This window comes from Dama dama, chromosome 6, assembly GCF_033118175.1.
Source record: "Dama dama isolate Ldn47 chromosome 6, ASM3311817v1, whole genome shotgun sequence".
Classification (NCBI taxonomy): domain Eukaryota; kingdom Metazoa; phylum Chordata; class Mammalia; order Artiodactyla; family Cervidae; genus Dama; species Dama dama.
Window position 1 is genome coordinate 3230098 of NC_083686.1, and position 21423 is coordinate 3251520.

Sequence of the window (21423 nt, forward strand, 5' to 3'; positions counted from 1 at the left end):
TGGGCCCATTTCACAGAGGGGCCATCGAGGCTCCGTGAGCAGCTGTGCTGACTCAGACGGACCTGGGATGCAGGGGTGGGGGACACGCTGGTGGGATTGGAACCAAGGCAGGTCTGAGTCCAGCCCTCCACACCACCCTGAACCTGGGCACACCGCGCCTCTGGCCCCCACACTGCCTCCGTCCACGGGCTCAGCCACAGCCCCCCACCCCCGCTGGGGGAGGCCACACCCAAGTGACCGGCAGGTCTGACTCCTCCCAGTGTCTCTCCCGTCTGTCATCTGTGTGAAACCCCCACAGATGGGGCTTGGCTTGGGGCTCACAGAGGGGTCACTGCAGGCGGGGAGAGGGTCTGGGTGATGTGCCGGGACCACACACCCAGGGTGGGTGCTCAGTCACTCAGTCATGCCCGACTCTGCGACCCCACGGACTGTAGCCCACCAGGCTCCTCTGTCCACGGGGCTTCTCCAGGCAAGAATACCGGAGTGGGGTTGCCATGCCCTGCTCCAGGGTCTCTTCCCGACCCAGGGATCGAACCCAGGTCTCCCGCATTGCAGGCAGATTCTTTACCGTCTGAGCCACCAGGGAAGCCCCTGGCACTAAAGGGCCTGGGTCAGGGTCTCCCTAGAGCTGTCCGGCCGGGGTTCCTGATCAAGTCATCCGTCCCTTGGGTTGATGGGGAGGAGGCCCAGGGCGGTGACCTCAGAGGGGCTGGGTCACAGCTGCACTGCCTCCCTGCTCTGGCATTTGTGGTGTCTGCCAGAGGTGGCGCCAACCCATGGTAGGGGCCCACTTGAGGCCCCCTGGGCCTGGAACCCTGCTTGCTGGCGACAGAGCTCCTGCGTCCTGGCCAGACCCTCGGGACGGGTGTCTGGGTGGCTGAGGGGAGTGGGGTCAGGTGAGATCTCAGAGCGGCGGTACTTTAGCAAAACCCGACGTCAGCACTGGGACGATAGCTGTCAGCAGCCACGGGGCCCTCCCAGAGCTCCGCCAGCCAGCACCCATGGCCTTCCGGCCTCTCCAGACACCAGTTCTGTTCCCTTCCGATCCTGAAACCTCAGAAAACTCTCTGAGAAAGTGAAAAGCAGGAGACAGCTCAGACCCACCTGTGGCAAGACCCGGCTCTGTGGACGGTGCCTGCTCGGCCTCCCTCACCCGCCCGCCCAGAGCCCCGTACCTGCGCCCCGCTCCGTGGGACAGCGGGCACTGGGTGGCTGCTCCCGGCTCCTCGCTGGCGGGCCCCGCAGGCCGTCTCCGCCGCCCACAGCCCAGCGGACTGCACAGCGGCCGCCACCGCCCCCTGCTTCCTGCCCCACTTCCTCCCTGCGCCTGGGCCCGGCAAGAGGCAGGCCTGAGCTGCTGCGCCGCCTCTGAGGGCTGGTTGATCATTAGCTCCAGCCTGGGCCGGCTCCAGGCCCTGACCCGCCTGCCTGCTGCCTGGTGTCCAGGCTCGGAGGTGGTGGCCAGGGGCCGCCCAGGCTCCCGCCTCAGCTGCCAGGATTGGGGAAGTCGGACAGTTGCCCTGCCAACCTCAGCCCTGCTCTCTCTTCCTCTTCCACTTACTGCACACGCGTGCCCACATTTACATGTACACACGTGCACACACATGTGCACACATGCACACACCTACAAATGCACACCCGTGCGTGTGTACATGCACATGTTTACACACATGTGCACACACTTGCACAGACATTTGTGCACACGTGTGCATGTGCATACATGCACACACGTGCAATCACGTGTGTACACGCGTGCATGCACAGACACACGTACGCCCATGTGTCCACACATGTGTGCACAGACAGACACGTGGTTCCTTCCCACTGCTGCCCCGCCCAGTGACACAATCAATGAGAACACATACTGGGGGCAGCTGGGGGTCTGCCTACAAGCTCTCCTTCCTTCCTTGTCTTCCCACCGGCTCCAGGCCTAACCTGGGTTTGAGAGCAGGGGTTTGAGCTTGGGGGGCAGGGCTGGGTTTCCTGGCTGTCAGACAAGCACCAAGAACTGAACCGGGGTCAGCCCTGGCCCTACCCGCCCATCGGCTCTCAGGCCTTCGCAGAGGCAGGGGGTGGGCTCTGGTTGCTGGCCCCAGCCCAAACCCAGGAGGCCACCTTCTCCGCCCCAAGCTTGGGAGAGGCACAGCCTGGCTTCCTGACCAGGAACAATGTCTAAGTGCTAATGTGTCCATTTCACAGACAGGGAACCTGAGGCTCAGGAGAGGATGAGGCCCAAGGCTGGTGACAACTGGAGGGTGAGCTGGGATCCAGATCTGACAGACTCTGAGATCCTTGAGCATGGTGTCTAACACCGGCACTGCTCGTGTTTGGGGCGCTTGCTCTCTGTCCTGGGGAGAAGCTGCCGTGTGCACCCTGGGGTCTGGGCAGCGTCCCTGGCCTCAGTCACTAGAAGTTGACCCCAGGGTGGCAACCACGCCTGTCTCCAGACACTTGCTCCCTGGGGGCACTCTCATTCAGGCTGAGATCCGCTCTGAGCCCAAAGCGGGCTATTTCTGGTTGCCCCCCTCCCGCACCGTCCGCCTTTATCCGATCAACTCCCAGCGTTATGCATGGTCGCCCCAAAGTCACAACCTCCCCTCCCTTCCCCAGTGGGCCAGAGCCCAGGCATGAGGGGCACAGCCGGAGACGCCATGGGCATGTGGCCGCCTCACACTGGAAGGGTCTGCACTGAGGGCCAGTGTGGAGCCTCAGCCCCTCAACGGGCAGTGCTGGCCACTGGGGGGCCCCCAACAGACCCGGGCCCAGCGCTCGGGCCCCTCACACCCCCAGCCCAGCCGGGCCCCAGGCCACACACCACCGACACGCTCGGACACGCTCGGTGACCCCGAGGCGGGAGGCAGAGGCTCAAGGGGGCTGTTTTCACTGTCCCCTGTGGCAGCAGGTGGAGTAGCAGGGGAGGGTTTCATATCACCCCGTGGGCCCCGGGGGACCAGGAGGCCCCAGAGCAGAGGCGCAACTGTTCCCCCAGCAGCTCACCTTCCCCCCAGGGAGCATGGCCTGTCCAAGCCCTGCCAACCCCTCTCCTCCCCTCTCCGCGAGCAGGAGCAGCAATCTTTCTAGCTGTGATAGTCGTGATGCGAGCGTCCAGAGGCTGCCGTGACAAAGTACCCCAGACCCGGCAACTTAAAACGGCAGAGGTTTATTTTCTCCAAGCTCCGGGGCCGCAGTCAGTCAAGGTGCCGGCAGGGGCAGGCTCCCTCTGGCTCCGGGGAGCTTCCTTCCTGCTTGCCCCAGCTCCCGTATGTCCAGGCAGTCCCGGGCCTGTGGTCACGTCACCACACCCTCTGCCTCTGCAATCACGCGGCCTCACTCTCTGCCCCTCTCGTAAGGATGCTCCATTCACTGTCTCCAGGGCCCCGCGAGTCACCCAGGCGGAGCTCACTTTGAGATCCTTACATGGATCAATCTCCTCAAGACCCTTTTTCCAAACAAGGGTGTGTTCAGAGCTTCTGATGGATGTACCTGCAGAGGCTGCCCTCCTGCATAGAGTGCTAGACGCCCACGGGAGTGGGGAACAGGCCAGGGACATGAGTTAGTGTTTGGGGCACCCGCCTGCCTGACCACAGCGCCCTCCCTGCGGGCCCCCTGACCTCGGCAACCTGCAGTCTTCCAAGACCCCGCTCTCCTGCCCACCCCTTGGTCCCAGTCTCGCCCCGAAAGCCCTCCTCACCTGCCCTCTTCCTCACGACACCAGCCTGTCCACTTCTCCAGCCCGCCTGCCTCCCCTTCATGGGCCTGGCACAGTGATGCCCCGCACCCAGCCCTTGCAAGCTACCCTGTGCTGCAGCCTCAGCCCTTGAGGAGTTGGGCTTTCCTTGCACTTGCCTCCGCTGGGACCGCTGTCCTGGGCGGGCCTGCCTCCTCCATCCATGCCCACCCTGCCCTGCACGGGGACCTGTGGATACATCTCCGTCCCCATCCTCTGTCCCCGGCCTTGACTCCCCTCCTCCATGGGACGGCAGAGCTCCAGGTCCATCGTCTCCAGCCAGGCTGCCCCTCGAGGTCCGAGCTCGGCAGGCACCGCCGTGGCAGGCCGCCACGTCCACCGATGCCTCCTAGAAGGCCGGCCAGTCGTGCTGATCACGGGCCGGCAGGGAGGCCCCGGGTGAGATCTGACTGTCTGGTCTAGTCCTGGGCTGTCACGAGGGTTAGTCTAGAGGTGGGAGTCCTTCCACAGGGCGTCGGCTGCACTCAGGTGTCTCTGCATCTAACGAATTCCAGCACCTGAGCCTCTCCAGGGGCCGCTGCAGAGCGGAGAGTAGGGGACCAGGCTCCCCGGGCAGCGGGGGAGGAACAGGGTGTCAGGAAGTCCCCACCTCCGCCGGCCCCTGGCCTGGCCTGACCCGTGCTCCATGGGGCCTCGGGGGCTGCAGAGAGAATCTGGGCTCGGGCCCCGCACCCTCCCCTCTCTAAGTCACGCTGTGCCCTGGGCGCACCCACATCCCACTCCTCTCAGCCTCTATCTGTGAAGCCGGGCTCCCCAGGTCACCAGCCAGCCCTCCAGAACCCTGTGCTCTGTGGAACGCAAGCTGCTTGCTCCTTCCTGCTCTGTTTTTCTAGGAACTGTGTTGAAAGAGGCCCCCAAAGGCTCCATATCCATAAAAGGGTCTGGACTCGCTTCCTCTCCTGGCCATTGTGCCCCGCGGCAGCCCGAGACCCGCATCCTGTTTGCCTCTGCAGCTGTGCTCTTGGCTCAAGGCCTGGGGCTTTCCACGAGCCTCCCCCACTGTGCCCAGTGTCCTTCCACTCCGCATAGGGCACCCCAACCCTACACAGCACCCCTAATTCTTCACACTGCACCCCGACTCCTCAGAATGTAACTCAACTCTTCAAGAGCACTCAACCCTACCCAGTACACCCTAATTCTGCACACTGCAGCCCGACTCCACAGAATGTAACTCAATTCGGCTAGAATACCCCAACTCAGCATACAGCACCCCAACTTCATGGAGCGCACCCCAAGTCTGCAACTGCACTGGAAAAGACTTCCAGAGGAAGAACATGAAACTTTCAGGGGGGGTCTTTCCAGGTAAGGGGTCCCTCCTGGAGGTGGTCCCACAGGGCAGCCCCACACAGCCTTGCATGTGAGAAGCTGGTCTCAACCCCTGCCCAGCCCCTCCTTTGGGTCCCTCTGAGGGAGCCTGTCATCCGCTGGGCCTCAGCTCCCCCCTTTCTGATGGGTGAGTTGGGCTTGGGGATCTCCAAGTGCCCTCCTAGGTCAGCAACTCTGACCCTCTCAGGGATTTACCGTCACTGTGCAGTTATCACTCACTTAAAAGATACTAGATCTATGGATTGTGGCCACCCTAGTGTACTGCCACGATCCCACCGGACTGAACAGCAAACGGACTTAAGAGATGCGGGAACTGCCCTGGGCCACACAGCCCCCAGGACAATGCCAAGACCTCCAGGGGGGCCGAGGCAGACCCCCGACTCCCTAAGGCATGAGACTCACACACAGTGAGAGGAAGAGCTCCCAAGAACTTCCTGTTGGAATGCTTATACCTGCTCCCTGGTGACCCAGCTGCAGCATCTCCTTAACCATCTCTGAGGGTCTGAGTGACCCCCGCTCACTTTAGCCTGCCTGGACTCTTCTCTGCCACTGTGGACAGAAGTTCCTGATGAGCCTCCAGGACGGCTCCCGCCTGACCCCTGGACCACAGACACCCGCTTGGGCGGTAATCCGGAGCTAGGGGCCGGGGGCTGAGGGTGCCCTGCCTCTGTGCGTGCTGTGTGCCAAGTCACTCAATGGTGTCCGATCTTTGTGACCCCATGGACTGTAGCCCACCAGGCTCCTCTCTCCATGGGGATTCTCCAGGCAAGAGTACTGGAGTGGGTTGCCATTCCCTTCTCCAGGGGATCTTCCCGACCCAGGGATCCAACCAGAGTCTCTGACAGCCTCCTGCATTCACAGGTGGGTTCTCTACACTCGGGCCACCGGGGAAACCCCGCCCCAGCTTCTACCTTCTGCTTATCTTTTTAACTCGTGGGGCAAGTAGCAACAATTGTGGTCCTACAAAGGCAAAAACCAATTACTAATTCCATCACACCATCTCAGAACGTTTTCAGTTCCCTGGGACTGTGTGGCACTATGTCAGCACATCTCAGGCCTGGAGGGGTGACCCAGCCCAACCCCCAGGCCCAGCTGGGATCCCCTGGATGGCCTCCCTGGCACGTGGTCTGGCCCCTCTGTGGATCCCCCACTCCACCTGGTGATTGCTCTGCTCTTCAAAATTCAGAGCCACCCCCGCCACCAGCCATCTTGGCTCCATCACCCCAGGTGCACCTTCAGGTCCCCAGACACGAGGGGCTCAGACAAGTCAGGGTTACAGACTTGGAAGGAGACTGGGATGGTGTCCTACCATCTGTGCAGCCACAGAGAGGCGGGGGAGAAGAGGAGGGAGAAACCCAGGAAGGCTTCTTGGAGGCAGAGGCTCCTCAGCTGAATGTGGAGGAAGAGGGGCTGGGCAAAGAGAGAGTATAAAGGTCCTCCTGCGGAATGGGGCCAGTCGGAAGAGTATGTATGCCCGGCCTGCTGCAGGTATGCAGCTTGTCAAGCCTCCAACGGCCACTTCCAGGGACTGCAGATGTCCGGGTGGGGGGCGGGGGCTGAGGGTTAATCTACAACAGGCCATAAACAGAGAATCCCAGGAATGCAGAGGCCCCCAGGCGGGTGTGGGGTGGGAGGACAGTTCCTACTCCCTGCTGCTTCACTCCAGCACCCTGGGCAGGAGGAGCAAGCACACAGGTGACCCCAGGGCAAGGGGCGGCCGCCCTCTCTAAAGAGCCAGAGAGTAACTACATTTAGCTTTTCGGGCCATCAAGCGGGCTCTGCCCCCACCCCACTGTTACGGCCGCAGAGCACACTTGGGGGCTAGGAAATGAGAGCGCCTGGCCGTGCACCAAGAAAACCTTATGTGTAAATCGGGGGCAGGATTTGGCCCTGGCTGTGGGCCCTGCTCTAGAGAAGGGGCGGGGTGCGGATTCCTGGAAAAGCATCTCAGGACCACCCCGCAGCCCTGATGCAGGAAGGAGTCAGCACAAAGGCACCCCCCTCCCCCACCCCCTCGACCCGGAAGCCTGCCCGGAACCAGGATGTGTAAGGTTCACCGTTAGGAGAGTGAAGGCGGGCGAGTTAGGGAGCGGGTGAAGCTGGCACCGCAGGGCAGCCTAGAGGGGAGTAATGATCAGGCGGCTGAAGACCCTCTATGCCGGACGCCGGCTCAGGACAGTCCAGGGCGTGACACCCTACCTCTCTCCTCCCTCTGGTTAGGACGGAGCTGTTAAACTATCAAAGATCACCAAGAACCAGCCCCTAAGAAAGCTCCCGGGACTTCCCCTGGCATCCAGTGGTTGAGACTCTACACTCCCAACGCAGGGGGCCTGGGTTTGATCCCTGGTCAGGGAACTAAGTTTCCACACACCATACGGTGCAGCTGGAGAAAAAAAAAAAAAAAAGAATGCTCCCAATAAGGACAGGTCATAGTAAGTTCCTTGGGCTTACAAATGGGGAAACCGAGTCTTGGGAAGAGAAACCCAGTCGCAGGAGGGAGTGGCCCCAGCATTCCCATCATATTTCCCAGCCTCTGGTTCCCTGTAAGGTGCATCTGTGATACGCCTTCGGAGGCCCGCGCATTCCTGAGCCCCACCCGGTCTCCCAGGCAGTTCTCCTGAGATGCCCTTTCTGGCAGTTTGCCTTGCACACTGAAGCCCGAGGTCAGAGCCCGCGATGGAGTGAGAAGCCTGGAGTTGGCCTGGAGCCTGGCACCTGGCCGCCGCTGGGCCCGCTGGAAGGGCTGCGATCCCGTGTGTGTGCCCAGCGGGGCTCGTCTGTGTTTGTTGTTTCTGGCCTAAGCGGCTGAGACCAGCCCCCGTCAAAGCTGAGCAGACCTCCAGGCCCCGTGATTTCAGGAACTGCCCTTTACAAAACAAGGATATCGGGACCAAACAGGCTGTCCAGATGACTGATGCCCCCCGGGCCGGGTCGAAGGCCTGCAGGAAGCAGTCAGCAGTTCCCCTGAACTGAGGACGCCACCCCCACTGGCTAAGGCTCCGTCCGGGCAGGCATCGCCCTCTGGCCGGGGATCACTGATCCTGCTGCCCTATCTCCCCTCCTTGGCCCATGAGCTGGCCAGGGCCGGGGACTCCTCCGCGTTTAGAAGAGGGGTGCTCCCTCGTCAACGGCTTAAGTAACGTGGCGTGGGCACTCGGAGGGAGTTGGTCAGAAAGGACCAGCCTACACGGGAGCAAGGCCCAGACTGGCACACCCTGTTATCACACCCGCAGAGGGGCTCCGTGGTGCCCAACACGTCAAAGCAGCCCCTTCCTTTTAAAAATGAGGGATGAGGGGCTTCCCTGTGGGCTCAGTGGTAAGGAATCTGCTTCCCAGTGCAGGAGACGTGGGTTCCATCCCTGGTCTGGGAAGATCCCACTTGCTGAAAAGCAACTAAGCCCATGTGCCACGAGTAATGAGCCTGCGCTCTAGAGCCCGGGAGCCGCGACTATTGAGCCTGCGCTCTAGAGCCCGGAAGTCACGAGTACTGAGCCTGCGCTCTAGAGCCCGGAAGTCACGAGTACTGAGCCTGCGCTCTAGAGCCCGGAAGTCACGAGTACTGAGCCTGCGCTCTAGAGCCCGGAAGTCACGAGTACTGAGCCTGCGCTCTAGAGCCCGTGCGCCACAACGGGAGAAGCCTCTACCATAAGGAGCCCTTGCACCACAATGCAAAGAAAAGCCCATAGCAATGAAGACCCAGCATGGCCATAAATAAATAAATAAAATAATTTTTAGCAAAATGAGGGACGAGGTTCTGAGCGGCCACAAGGCTGGCAGTGGCCGGGTCTCAGAGGTCCCTCCCGTCAGAGGACAGGCTCGCCCCGCTCCCCTGGGCCATGTGGCCCCTGAGTGGTGGTGGGGGGGGGCCGGGAAGGGGTTGCCTGGAGGCGATGGGAGTAGGAAGCCCCAGACTGGGATGCATGGTGATGGCTTCGCCGCTGCCGTTTCCTAGGGAGCCTGGGGAGATCGCTCAGTGATAAATGAGACCCCAGGGACACCCTGATCCCACAGGCCCTCACAAGGTCCAGGGCACCAGCGTTCCTGAAGCAGGGTGCGGCCACCCCCTAGAAACCCAGACCTCCTCCCAGCCCAGGCACCAGGGGTGGATCTTGAACTTGGCTAAGCAAACATTAACCCAGCGTCAGCACACAATTTAGAGAGGCCTCCTCGGAGGGCAAGGGTCCTCCCAGCCAAGATCCCCTCATGGAAACAGGGTCTCACAGCCGGCCGAGCATGGCAGGAGGGCCCGGGGGGAATTTCCACAGGACTCCCCTGAGAGTCACTCTCAGCTGTGCTTGAACAGCACGTAGGTGATGCCGCCTCGGATTGGGGGGGGGGGGGGGGGGGGCTCAGTCCCCACTTCATTCATTTAACTGCTTCCCATCTCCTCTCCCTTCCCAGCGAAACCTCAAGAGCCCCCCACCCCAGCCAGCTCTGTTTTCTCTCCTGAGCCTGGCCTCTTCCACTCCCCACTCCCCAAAGCAGCCCTCATCCAGGCTGCCAGCACCTTCCAAGATACTAAGTCTGATGGCTTTGTCTGCACCTGCATCTCACCCGCCCCTCAGCGGCCGCTCTCTGCCCAGCTGACCACACACCCTCCTCCCGCTCACTAGCCACTCCACTCCGTCTACACTCATCCTTAGGTGTGAGCACGAACGTCGAGGACTTCAGAGCCATGTGCCCAACTCGGATGGTCCAGGTGCCACTCTGCCCGGAGGGCAGAGCCAGGCCTCTCTCTCGGTGGGACTGGACAAGTGTCCTGTGGCCCACCACCCACCCCTCCTTCCTCCAAATCTCAGTAGCGGAACCACCAGCCACTTGGCACCTGGTCCTTCACTTTCCCCGGACCTGTCACGTTCAAGCCACCCTGTTCCCTAAGCAGTTGGGGCCCTTGGGCTCCCTGACCCCCGCTGTGGTCCCCACGTCCTCTGCGTTTGCGCCTCCTCTTCCTGGTCAGCGTCTCTTCCAGGTGCCGACTCTGACTCCTGTCTGCCTCCAAGTCTCCCTCCTGCATCGCCTGATGTGGACAAGCCGGCACTTCCCCAGCGCCGAGGGCCCTGAGCACCTTTGGGCTGAAACCAGGTGCCCCTAGATTAACACTCAGGATCCTCAAGGGTTCTGTCTGGGCAGTCTGCAACCGTTTGTTGAATGACTAACAAACTGGTGCCTGAACAGGAGCTGTGTGCGGGGGGCCTGCCCGTCCCAGATATGCAGAAGGGGCAGCCCCCTCAAGTTACCACCTCTGATCAGGCAAAGCCGTGCAGGACACTGACGCTTATCTCCCGCCCATTTCCAGGCATCCACTTTCCTCCTGGCTCTCCAGGGGGAAGCTGGGTGGGAGGGACTCACTCAGGTCTTATCCATGGGGCCACTGCAGGCTCTGAGCAGCAGCCCTGTGGCAGGCGGATGTCCACACCTGCACCCTTCACACATCTGGCGACCCAGCTGCAGGTTTCACAGTCCGCACGGTGGGGGGAGTGGTCGGAGCACCTACAGGTTCGGTGCCAATCCAGGTGGGAGCCCGGGGTCTCCCCTCAGCGTGCAGGTGGGCACGGCCTCCACCTCCCTCCCTGCACAGAGCTTTTTGGCCTTCACAGAGGGCAGCTCTGGGTCCCAGCACCTCACACACCAGCCCTGGTAGTGCTGCGCTGACCTCGCACACTATGAGCTAAGGCGGTGAACAACACAGCTTCCGTCCAGGTGGGAAGCTGGGTGAGTCCACTGCTCTGGCCTCTGTTGTCCACCCTGGCCGGGGGCCCAGCACCCGCCTGGTGTGGGGAAGGGGAGCCCACAAAGGAGAGCGATGATCATCACAGCCAGTGGGGGCAGGGTCTGGCTGCTGGCAGCACTGCCCAGCCCCACCCTATGCCCGGCCCAGTGCTGGGCACTGGGGACCTGGGGGGATGGATGAATCAGATGGCCCTGCCTGCGGGAGCTCTCAGCCTAGTGGTAAAGACAGCCAAGGAAACAGAGTGACCGTGATGGAGGATGAGCAGGGAGGCCAGGGCCACCAAACAGCCCCCAAGTTGCCTGGAGACGGCCAGGGAGGCTGCCTGGAGGAGGGGCTCCGAGCCAGGCCTTAGCATGTGAAGCACATTCCCTGGCGGGAAAAGTAAGCAAGCCTGAGACATCTTGTAGGTCCAGAAAGCAGGAAGTGGGTTAGATAGATAGACAGACGACAGATGGGTGGATAGTTGCTAGATCTACGGGTCCCCACAATGACGGGACCAAGTCAAAGAGACACAGGGAGGGGCCCATAAAAGAGCGATGACTATCATCAAGGCCAGTAGGGGCAGGGTCCGGACAAGAGCTCACAACGGCCAAAGCTGGCACAATTTAAGGAACAAAATAAAGTGGTATTAGGTGATGACCCCAGGTATGAAAGCCTGGTGGGCTGCAGTCCATGGGGTCGCAAAGAGTTGGACATGACTGGATGACTGACCAACAACAGCAATAAAAGGAATATCCCTAAGTCCATGCCAATATAACTCAAAGATTGCCGAAGTAAATGGAGGAGGAAGAGGTGAATCTCCCATGTAGCAGAGCTCCAAGTGATTTATGCAGCTGCTCCACCCCCCAGGAGGGGTGTCTCCCTCCCCAGTCCTCAGGGGTGACTGGGCAGGTGACTTCCTTCTGGGGAGCACTACATGGAAATGAAAGAGAAGGGTAATTTCATGGGAGAAAGCCAGACAATCACTACCTGGGCTGGGGGATCAAGGCCGACACTGGCAGTGACAGGTCTTGTCAACATCAGGCACCCTTGCCAGGACAGAATGAAATGGGCATTTTACCTCTGTGGCCTTCCTCCCCTAAACCCATGACCCCAGTATTACCATGAGAAAAACTTCAGACAAACCCAAATTGAGGATGTACATGGGTGGGGTAGGGTGTCAGGGGTGAAGAGATTAACTCAGCTTGGGAGTCAGAGAAGGTTTCCTGGAGATGGTGACATTTGCTTAGGGCCTTGCTTCCCTTGGTATGCAGACGACACCACCCTTATGGCAGAAAGCAAAGAAGAACTAAAGGGCCTCTTGATGAAGGTTGAAAGAGGAGAGTGAAAAAGCTGGCTTAAAACTCAACATTCAGAAAATGAAGATCATGGCATCCAGTCCCATCACTTCATGGCAAATAGATGGGGAAACAATGGAAACAGTGACAGACTTTATTTTTTGGTCTCTAAAATCACTGCAGATGGTGACTGCAGCCATGAAATTAAAAGACGCTTGTTCATTGGAAGAAAAGCTATAACCAACCTAGACAGCATATTAAAAAGCGGAGACAATACTTTTCTGACAAAGGTCCATCCAGTCAAATCTATGGTTTTTCCAGTAGTCATGTAGGGATGTGAGTTGGACCTAAAGAAGGCAGAGTGCCAAAGAATTGATGCGTTTGAACTGTGGTGTTGGAGGAGACTCTTGAGAGACCCTTGGACTGCAAGGAGATCCAACCAGTCCATCCTAAAGGAAATCAACCCTGAATATTCATTGGAAGGACTAATGCTGAAGCTGAAACTCCAATACTTTGGCCTCCTGATGCAAAGAGTTGACTCACTAGAAAAGACCCCGATGCTTGGAAAGATTGAAGGCAGGTGAAGAAGGGTCGACAGAGGATGAGATGGTTGGATGGCATCACCGACTCAATGGACGTGAGTTTGAGCAAGCTCCGGGAGTTGGTGATGGACAGGGAGGCCTGGTGCACTGCAGTCCATGGGGTCGCAAAGAGTCAGACACGACTGAGCGACTGACCTGACTTGGCTTTCTTAGTGGCTCATACTATAAAGAGTCCATGGGCAATGCAAGAGACCTGGGTTCGATCCCCTGGAGGAAGAGAATGGTATTCTTGCCTGGAGAAGTAAATGGGCAGAGGAGCTTGTTGGGCCACAGTCCATGGGGTCACACAGAGTCAGACACAACAGAATCACTAACACTTTGGGCTTCCCAGATGGTGCAGTGGCTTAAAAAAAAACAGCTCTACCTGCCAATGCAGGAGCCGCACGAGATGCAGTTTCGATCCCTGGGCTGGGAAGATCCCTTGGAGGAGGAAATGCTGACCCACTCCAGTGTTCTTGTCTGGAGAATCCCCAGGGACAGAGGAGCCTGGCGGGCTACAGTCCATAGGGTTGCACATGGTCAGACACAGCTGAGCAGGCACATAAGCTAAACAACCTTGGAGGGTAGGTCAGAGCAGGCAAGGAAGGCCCAGATAGACGGCCCAGCATGGCCAGAGGGCAGGGCTGGGTAAGGGTGAGGAGGGAGGGGGGGCGGTGGTGGCCGCAAGGAGAAGGGCTTGTCATCCCTTAATAGGAAGGGGAAGGAAAGTGCCCGCAATCGGGGCCAAACGACAGGAGGGTGTGATGGACCTCCTCACAGCATCCACGTTTGGGCAGCGGGGCCCGAAAAGAAGCCAAAGGGCCTCAGGACTGGAAGCCGTGGTGAAGCTCAGGAACTGGGACGGTGGGTTTGGCTCACGGGAGGCTGATGGCGTGTGTGTGTGTGTGCGCACGTGAATGTACTCAGTCGTGTCCAGCTCTTTGCGACCTCAAGGACTGTAGCCTGCAACAGGAGGCCAACTGGGCTCCTGCCAAAGTGGACCCCCTACCCCAGAGTCTGGGTTTTAGATTCTCATCACGAAGGCAAGGGTCAGGCAGGTGAGGCCAGGGAAGAAACACGCATTCCTGCTGGAGAGGCAGGGACACAGCAGGCCCAGAAGAGGCCAGGAGCCCTCCGCCTGGGGTCTCCAATCATCACCCACTGCACCCACGACCGGTCAGGGGGCAGGAAGAAGGGAGCAGCCTGTGCATCACTGCGCTTGGCCATTTCTCATGGGGAGAGCTTGGCTCAAGCTGCTCCCATGCCCAGAATACCTTCCTTTCCCCGTGGCAGCCGGATAGACTCTCACACATTCTACCAAGCCCTGCTTGACCATCATCTCCTCTGGGAGGCCTCCCAGATCGCTCCCAGTTCCAGGAGAGAATAAGGAGGAGCAGAACAAGCTGTTTCTTCCATTGCCCCCTGTCTCCCATGGACACTGACCTTTTCCCTGCACACCCCTCACCATGGGTCGGCTATGAGTCTCCCTTTCCATCTGGTCCCTGCCTCAGAGCCAGCGGTGGCTCCTGACACGGGGTGGGGGCTCAGGCTTCATTAGCTTTCCTTGGCCTTTCCTTAGTTGTCCTCCTTTATCCCCAGTGGGCCCTGGGGACACCACCTCACACTTGAGCATCGCGTCTCTTTAGGCTCCTCTGGGCTGGGACTGACCGTCAAATTTTCCATGTTTTCCATGACTTTGATCGTTCTGAGGATGGGCCAGGCACTTTTGCAAGCTGAACTTCAGCTGGGGTTTGTCTGCTGTTTTCCTCAGGCCCTTTACTCTTAATTTTCAACAAACAGAATCTGCTGTGGGTTTTGGTTCCAAGTCAGGCTGGACCACACCCTCTCCCAGCAGGTATTTGTAACTGAACCTCACCTGAGACCCCATGGCTCAGCTAGCAAAGCATCTGCCTGCAATGTGGGAGACCCAGGTTCTGATCCCTGGGTTAGGAATATCCCCTGGAGAAGGAAATGGCCACCCACTCCAGTGCTCTTGCTTGGAAAATTCCACGGGTGGAGGAGCCTGGTGGGCTACAGTCCATGGGATCGCAGAGTCGGACACGACTGAGCGACTTCACTTTCTTTTCTTTCTTTCCCACCTGAGACGCTGGAGGAAGAGAACAAGGACTCCACAGAAAACAGGGCAGACTGGAGACAGTTCCTATTTGTCTGTGTCCTTAAAATATATGAAATGAGGCTCAGTGCCCCCAGCCAGAAGGACAAAGTGGTCCCAAGATGCCCTCTGTCACCTCCCAGCTCCTCCCTGACGTCTGTTGTTACACCCTCTGCAGGCTGTGGGGCGGGCAGGGCCGCGCCAAGCTGAGGGCGGATTACCAGTCAACCAGCCAACTCCTTTAAAGCCACAGTGCCCTTTGCCCAGAAGCCCCACCTGTGGGAATAGTCTGCAGACGACTGCCCGCTTCTGACAGGTCAGGGCTCCGAGGGGGTGGGGACTCTGCAACAGCGACGCCTTGGAAATGACCTAGGTGTCGCATAATTCACGCTCCAGGCTGGCACTGAGCAGCCTGAAGCCGGTCTCAGGGCGTCAGCAGGGGAAGACCTCTGAGCCACAGCAAGTGGGGAAAGCCAGAAGCAGAGGGATCTGTGCTCTACCTTCTGTGTTCTGAAGGAGGTTTAGAATTTCTTCATATTCCCTGCCTTTGTGAAAATAAACTGGAAGGATCAATACATCAGCGGCCTCGGAGGGCTGAGCAGGGAAGCCCCGGGGACTTTCTAGGGTGGTCCTGTGATGGCGGCTACCTGATGCTGCGCGTTTTCCAAAGACTTTAAACTTTATAGCACAAAGCGAACCTTAATGGATGAAAATAAAACAGATTCAGGAGGACTCAGGAATCCCAGGATGGAGGCCGAGTCCAACAAAGCTGTGTACTGTAAGGTGAATGAAAAAAGTGCCTCACTGACCGGAGGTGGAGGCGCCTGCCCACCAGCCCGACGATGAGTGCCGGCTGAAGACTGAAAGTAAAGGCCCCACCTCTGTTCCCGGGCTCAAGCTGGTCACCGTGTTTCCCACGGGGCCTGGGTTTCAAAATCTTAACGCTTCTGTACGTGTGTCCAGCGGTCTGAATGTCTACAGTTAAGTAGATGGTGGTCGGTGGTGACAGACGGGTTTCTCACTGTTGGAGCAGGAGTTACAGAAAACCCAGGAGAGGAAGCTGGAATGACCCATGGGGTGCTGGCTTAGAGATGGAGACACCAGTGCAGATTTGAATTTCACTGGACAGAGATACATGTGTCACATGTAGAAATACTCATTAGATGTGTGTGTATACAGGTTAGAATACACGTATATACAGGCAAACTTGCAGACATATGTATATAGACAGGTTAGTATACACATACACACACCAACTCATAGTGGTTGGATGAAGCACAAGCTGGAATCAAGATTGCTGGAAGAAATATCAATAACCTCAGATATGCAGGTGATACCACTCTAATGGCAGAAAGTGAAGAGGAACTAAAAAGCCTCTTGATGAAAGTGAAAGAGGAGAGCGAAAAAGTTGGCTTAAAACTCAACATTCAAGAAACTAAGATCATGGCATTTGGTCCCATCACTTCATGGCAAATAGATGGAGAAAAAGTGGAAACAGTGACAGACTTTATTTTCTTGGGCTTCAAAATCACTGCAAATGGTGATTGAAGCCATGATATTAAAAAACACTTGCTCCTTGGGAGAAAAGCTATGACAAACCTAGACAGCATATTAAAAAGTGGAGACATCAGTTTGCTGACAAAGTCCATCTAGTCAAAGCTATGGCTTTTCCAGTAGTCATGTATGGATGTAAGAGTTGGACCATAAAGAAGCTGAGTGCCAAAGAACTGATGCTTTTGAACTGTGGTGTTGGAGAAGACTCTTGAGAGTCCCTTGGACTGCAAGGGGATCAAACCAGTCCATCCTAAAGGAAACCAGTCCTGAATATTCTTTGGAAGGACTGACGCTGAAGCTGAAACGCCAATACTTTGGTCACTTGATGTGAAGAGCTGACTCACTGGAAAAGACCCTGATGCTTGGAAAGATTGAGGGCAGGAGAAGGGGACGACAGAGAACGATATGGTTGGATGGCGTCACTGACTCAATGGACATGAGACAGAGCAAACTCTGGGAGACACTGAAGGACAAGGACAAGTTCACGGGGTCGCAAAGAGTCGGACACGACTGAGCGACTCAGTAACATAAACAGGCTAACTCATAGATGTGTGTGTTTACATGGGTATGTGTACACATACTCATGTATCCATCCATGGGTTTATATATATGTATATGTCAGCTGAGAGGATCTTAAAGAAAAGACACACGTAGCAACAAGCACACACAGCGTGCAGATAAAACATCTCGGCTCCTAAAGCCATTCTCCAAGAAGCAGAACCTTTGGAGAACTGGCTGATTCTAGGACTGGGTCAGCACAGACACATGGTAAGCCTGGCCTGTTGTGACAGAAACATATCTGAGGTTATTGATATTTCTCCCAGCAATCTTGATTTCAGCTTGATATTCATCCAGCCCAGCATTTCCCATGATGTACTCTGTATATAAGTTAAACAAATAGGGTAACGATATATAGCCTTGTCACACTCCTTTCTTGATTTTTTTTTTTTTTTTGTCTTTGGGATGGTTTTTATTTTTTAAATGATTTTATTTTTGGCTGCACTGGGTCTTCACTGCCGCACACGGGCTTTCTCTTGGTTGCAGCGAGCAGGGACTACTCTCTAGTCGCTGGGCATGGGCTTCTAATTGTGGTGCTTCCCCTGATGCAGAGCAGGGGCTCTAGCACACGCAGGCTTCAGGAACTGCAGCAAGCGCGCTCCACAGTTGTGGTTCCCGGGCTTAGCCGCTCCTTTCTTGATTTTGAACCAGTGGGTTCTTCCATGTAAGGTTCTAACTGTTGCTTCTTGATCCACATACAGGTTTCTCAGGAGATGTGTAAGGTGGTCTGGTATTCCCATCTGTTGAAGAATTTTCTGGTTTGTTGTGATCCACACAAAGGCTTTTGCATAGTCAATGAAGCATAGGTAGATTTTTTTTTTTTTTTAATTCCCTTCCTTTCTCTATGATCCAACAAATGTTGGCAATTTGATCTCTGGTTCCTCTGCCTTGTCTAAATCCAGCTTGAACATCTGGAATTTTTTGGTTCATGTACTGCTGAAGCACCGTCAAGTCAGTGATGTCATCCAGCCATCTCATCCTCTGTCGTCCCCTTCTCCTCTTGCCTTCAATCCTTCCCAGCATCAGGGTCTTTTCAAATGGGTCAATTCTTTGCATCAGGTGGCCAAAGTATTGGCCAAAGAATGGTCATCATCAAAAAGTCTACTAAAAACTTGCTAGATTGGATGTGGAGAAAAGGGAACCCTCCTAAACTGTTGATGGGAATATATATTGGTGCAGCCATGATGGAAAACAGTATGGCATTTTCTTTAAAAAGTAAAAACAGAACTACCATGCAGTACACTGTGCTAAGTCGCTTTAGTCGTGTCTAAGTCTTTGCCACCGTACGGACTCAAACTCGCCAGGCCCCTCTGTCCATGGGATTCTCCAGGCAAGAATACTAGAGTGGGTTGCCATTTCCTACTCCAGGGGATATTCCTGACCCAGGGGTCAAACTTGTGTCTCTTATATCTCCTGCATTGGCAGGCAGGTTCTTTAACCACTAACGCTACCTGGGAAGCCCCAGAACTACCAAATGTCCTAGCAATCCCACACTTGGGCATATATCCAGAAAAAATTCTAATTCAAAGAGATATGCACTTTCTTGTTGGTCCAGTGGTTAAGAATCCACCTGCCAACGCATGGGACATGGGTTGAATCCCCAATCTGGGAAGAGTCCACGTGTTGCAGAGCTACCAAGCCCTTGGGCCACAACTACTGAGCCCAAATGCCTTAGACCCCCTGCTCCACAACAAGACAACCCACCTCGATGAGAAGCTTATGCACCACAGTTAGAAAGTGGCTCCCGCTTACTGCACCTAGAGAAAGCTCACATGGCAATGAAACCCAGCTCAGCCAAAAATAAATTTTTAAGAAAAGATGCATACTCTCCTATGTTCATAGCAGTTCAACTATTCACAAGAGCCAAGGTGTGAAAACAGCCTAAATGCCTATTGACAGATGGATGAATAAAGAAGATATGGTACATGTATACAATGGGATATGACTCAACCACAAAAGAGAATGAAATGATGCCATTCGCAGCGACGCAGATGAACCTAGAGAGTGTCACGTTAAGCGAAGTAAGTCAGAGAGAGAAAGACGCTTACATGTGAAATCTAAATATCGACAGAAACTTATCTATGAAATGGAAAAAGATTCACAGACACAGACAATAATCTTGAGGTTGCCAAGGGGGAGAGGGGGATGGAGAAGGGTATAGTGGGAGTTTGGGGGTTAGCAGGTGCTAACTATTATATATAGACTGGATGAACAACAAGGTCCTACTGCGTAGCACAGGGAATTCTCTTCAACATCCTATGACAAACCATATGGAAAGGAATATGAAAAAGAAAGTGTGCCTATGTACATGCATAAAACTGATTTGTATTTCTGTACAGCAGAAATTAACACAACACTGTACGTTAACTGTACTTCAATAAAATAAAATTTAAACAACAAACAGGGAAAGTCTGGGCAACTGTCCCAGCCCAGGAGCCCTGGGAGATGTGATGACTAAATATCACATGGTGTCCTGGATGGGGCCCTAGAACAGAAAAGGGACATTAGGTAAAAACGAAGGGAACCCAAATGAAGTATGGGCTTTCCTTAGTAATAATGAACAAACACTGGTTCATGAGCCATTACAAAGGCACCGGAGACTGCGTGGGGTTGCAAGAACCCTATGTGCTCTATTTGCAATTGTTTTGGAAGTCTAAAACTGTTCTTTAAAAAAATCAAATCTAATTTTTTTTTTTAAAAAGGCCCAGTAAGGTGGAACCACCTGGAAGTGTACAGAGAGAACAATTAAAGGCCAAAGAGCCTGGAGGGCATGTCCCAGGCCAACTTGCTGTGTGGCCCTGGGCCAGCCTTGCAGCGTCTCTGAGCCATGCCTCCCCCAGCAGCAGGAGGAGGGTGAGAGGGCCCAAGCCTGGCTCTCCTTGCCATCCCTGGGGCCCCAGGAAGACCAAGGCAGACCTTCAGAAGAGACCCCGGTTCCAGCCACTGTGAGCTGGGGGTCCCTAGCAAGTTATTCCACCCGATCCCCCGGAAACCCAGCGCTGGGCCAGGCCCTTCCACGGGTCACCTGAGAATCCCATAGACAAGACTCTGCCTGGGGCCTCACGCGCAGCCCCCGGGGGAAGGAGGAAGGGTCACCAGGCTCACAGGGTGTAAGGGTCAGAGGGGCACGGCCTCGCCTGGACCACAAAGCTGCCCCCTCACCACTGGTCCATCTGTATGAAGTTGGCAGTGCACCCCAGGACCCGGGGACAGAGCTGCCGCCCCCTTGACCCCTCTGACCCTTCCCTGTCCAAAAGGCCCTCTTGGACAGAGGGACTGTCCCCAGGGCTGCAGGGACATTGGCCCCTGGGGGACTGGGGTGGGAGCTGGGGAATGGAGAAGGAGCAGAGACCCCCCAGGGCTGATCCCCAGGGAGAGTGGACAGCCTTAGGGGCAAGGGACCTGGCCCCCACCCCAGCCCTCCAGCCCCAGGCTCCCGCTCCTCTACAGGACCATTGGTGCTGGACTCAGCCCCTGACCGCCTAGGGACACTCTGCTGGCCCCAACACGAATGCTGTCATCTCGCAGATGGCAAATTGAGGCTCCGAGGTGAGTCCCTTACTCACAGGCCAGGGGCTCAGACAAGATCGGAATCTCTGGGGCTGCAGCCTCCGGGGCCATAAAGAGGCCCACCCCCACCCCGACCTGGGAAAGGCATGCACCTCCTGCTTCACTACTGCCGCCTCGACAAGGTCCAGCTTCACGGCTTGCGGCCCCCTCCTCGGACACGGGGCCACTTGAGCACTGCCCGACCTCTCCCCAGACAGGATGGTTTCAGGGTGCACGCCCATGCACACCCTCCCCTGGCTTCGCCTGTCCTGACAGGTGACCCTCCACACGCACGCACGGGGCTGGGGACAGCTTTGTAGGCCGTCTGGAACTTACCACGCTGAGCAAGGGAAGGGGGAGGCTCCTGGGGCCCCGCACCTGCCTCGGTTCCTGTCCTGGCCCCTCGCGTTGGTCCCGGCCGTGTGATGCCTGTCCTGGCAGGAAGGCACACATTTGCAGCGAGCTGGCCCTCCAGGCTCCGATCAGGTGGCCAGGGCTGTCAGCCCGGGTCATTGGCTGGGCCTGTGGCTGGCCCGCCCCGCCGGGAAGGGGCCGGGTCTCCTCCACGACCTTCCTCCTCCTTATCTGCGTCGGTGGAAGTCAGCAATTCCCAGGTCAGCATTCCCCAGCCGGGTGGGGAGGAGCTTCCTGCAGGCGCGAAGAGCAGGAACCTGGCTCCCTGACCGGCCTGGGTGCCAGGGGACATGGGGACATGGGGACACCAAGTGACAGGTGCCGCCTCTCGGGTGTCCATGCCTCAGAGAGGTAGGAGGCTGGGCCTTTGGATGCTGGGCTGCTCACAGCTCTTTCTGGGTTGGGTTTCTATAGCTAGGGGCTCAGCAAATGTCCTCTGAGCAGCCACTGTGTGCTGGGTCTGGCCACGCCAGCAGCGGGCCTCAAGGCGTCCAGAGGGACCATGTCCCAGATGAGCTTCTAACCAGACACCGGGTGGCCTCAAATTTACAGATCCTTGACTCCAGACCCAC

General features: G+C 56.8%; 1 protein-coding gene across 4 annotated transcripts in view; it reads right to left on the reverse strand.

Moving 5' to 3' along the window:
• Nucleotides 1-20939, reverse strand: part of SH3TC1 (SH3 domain and tetratricopeptide repeats 1) — a 60855-nt gene extending 39916 nt beyond the window's left edge. For 3 of the 4 annotated variants that reach the window (XM_061145428.1, XM_061145427.1, XM_061145430.1), the window contains exon 1: nt 20774-20939. In XM_061145428.1, coding sequence (XP_061001411.1) covers nt 20774-20890 — 117 coding nt within the window. In that variant the 5' untranslated portion in view covers nt 20891-20939. Of the gene's footprint in view, nt 1-1175; nt 1502-20773 lie in introns of those variants that run through there. The other variant, XM_061145429.1, reaches the window with a different exon arrangement.
• Between the last annotated feature and the right edge of the window lie 484 nt (nt 20940-21423).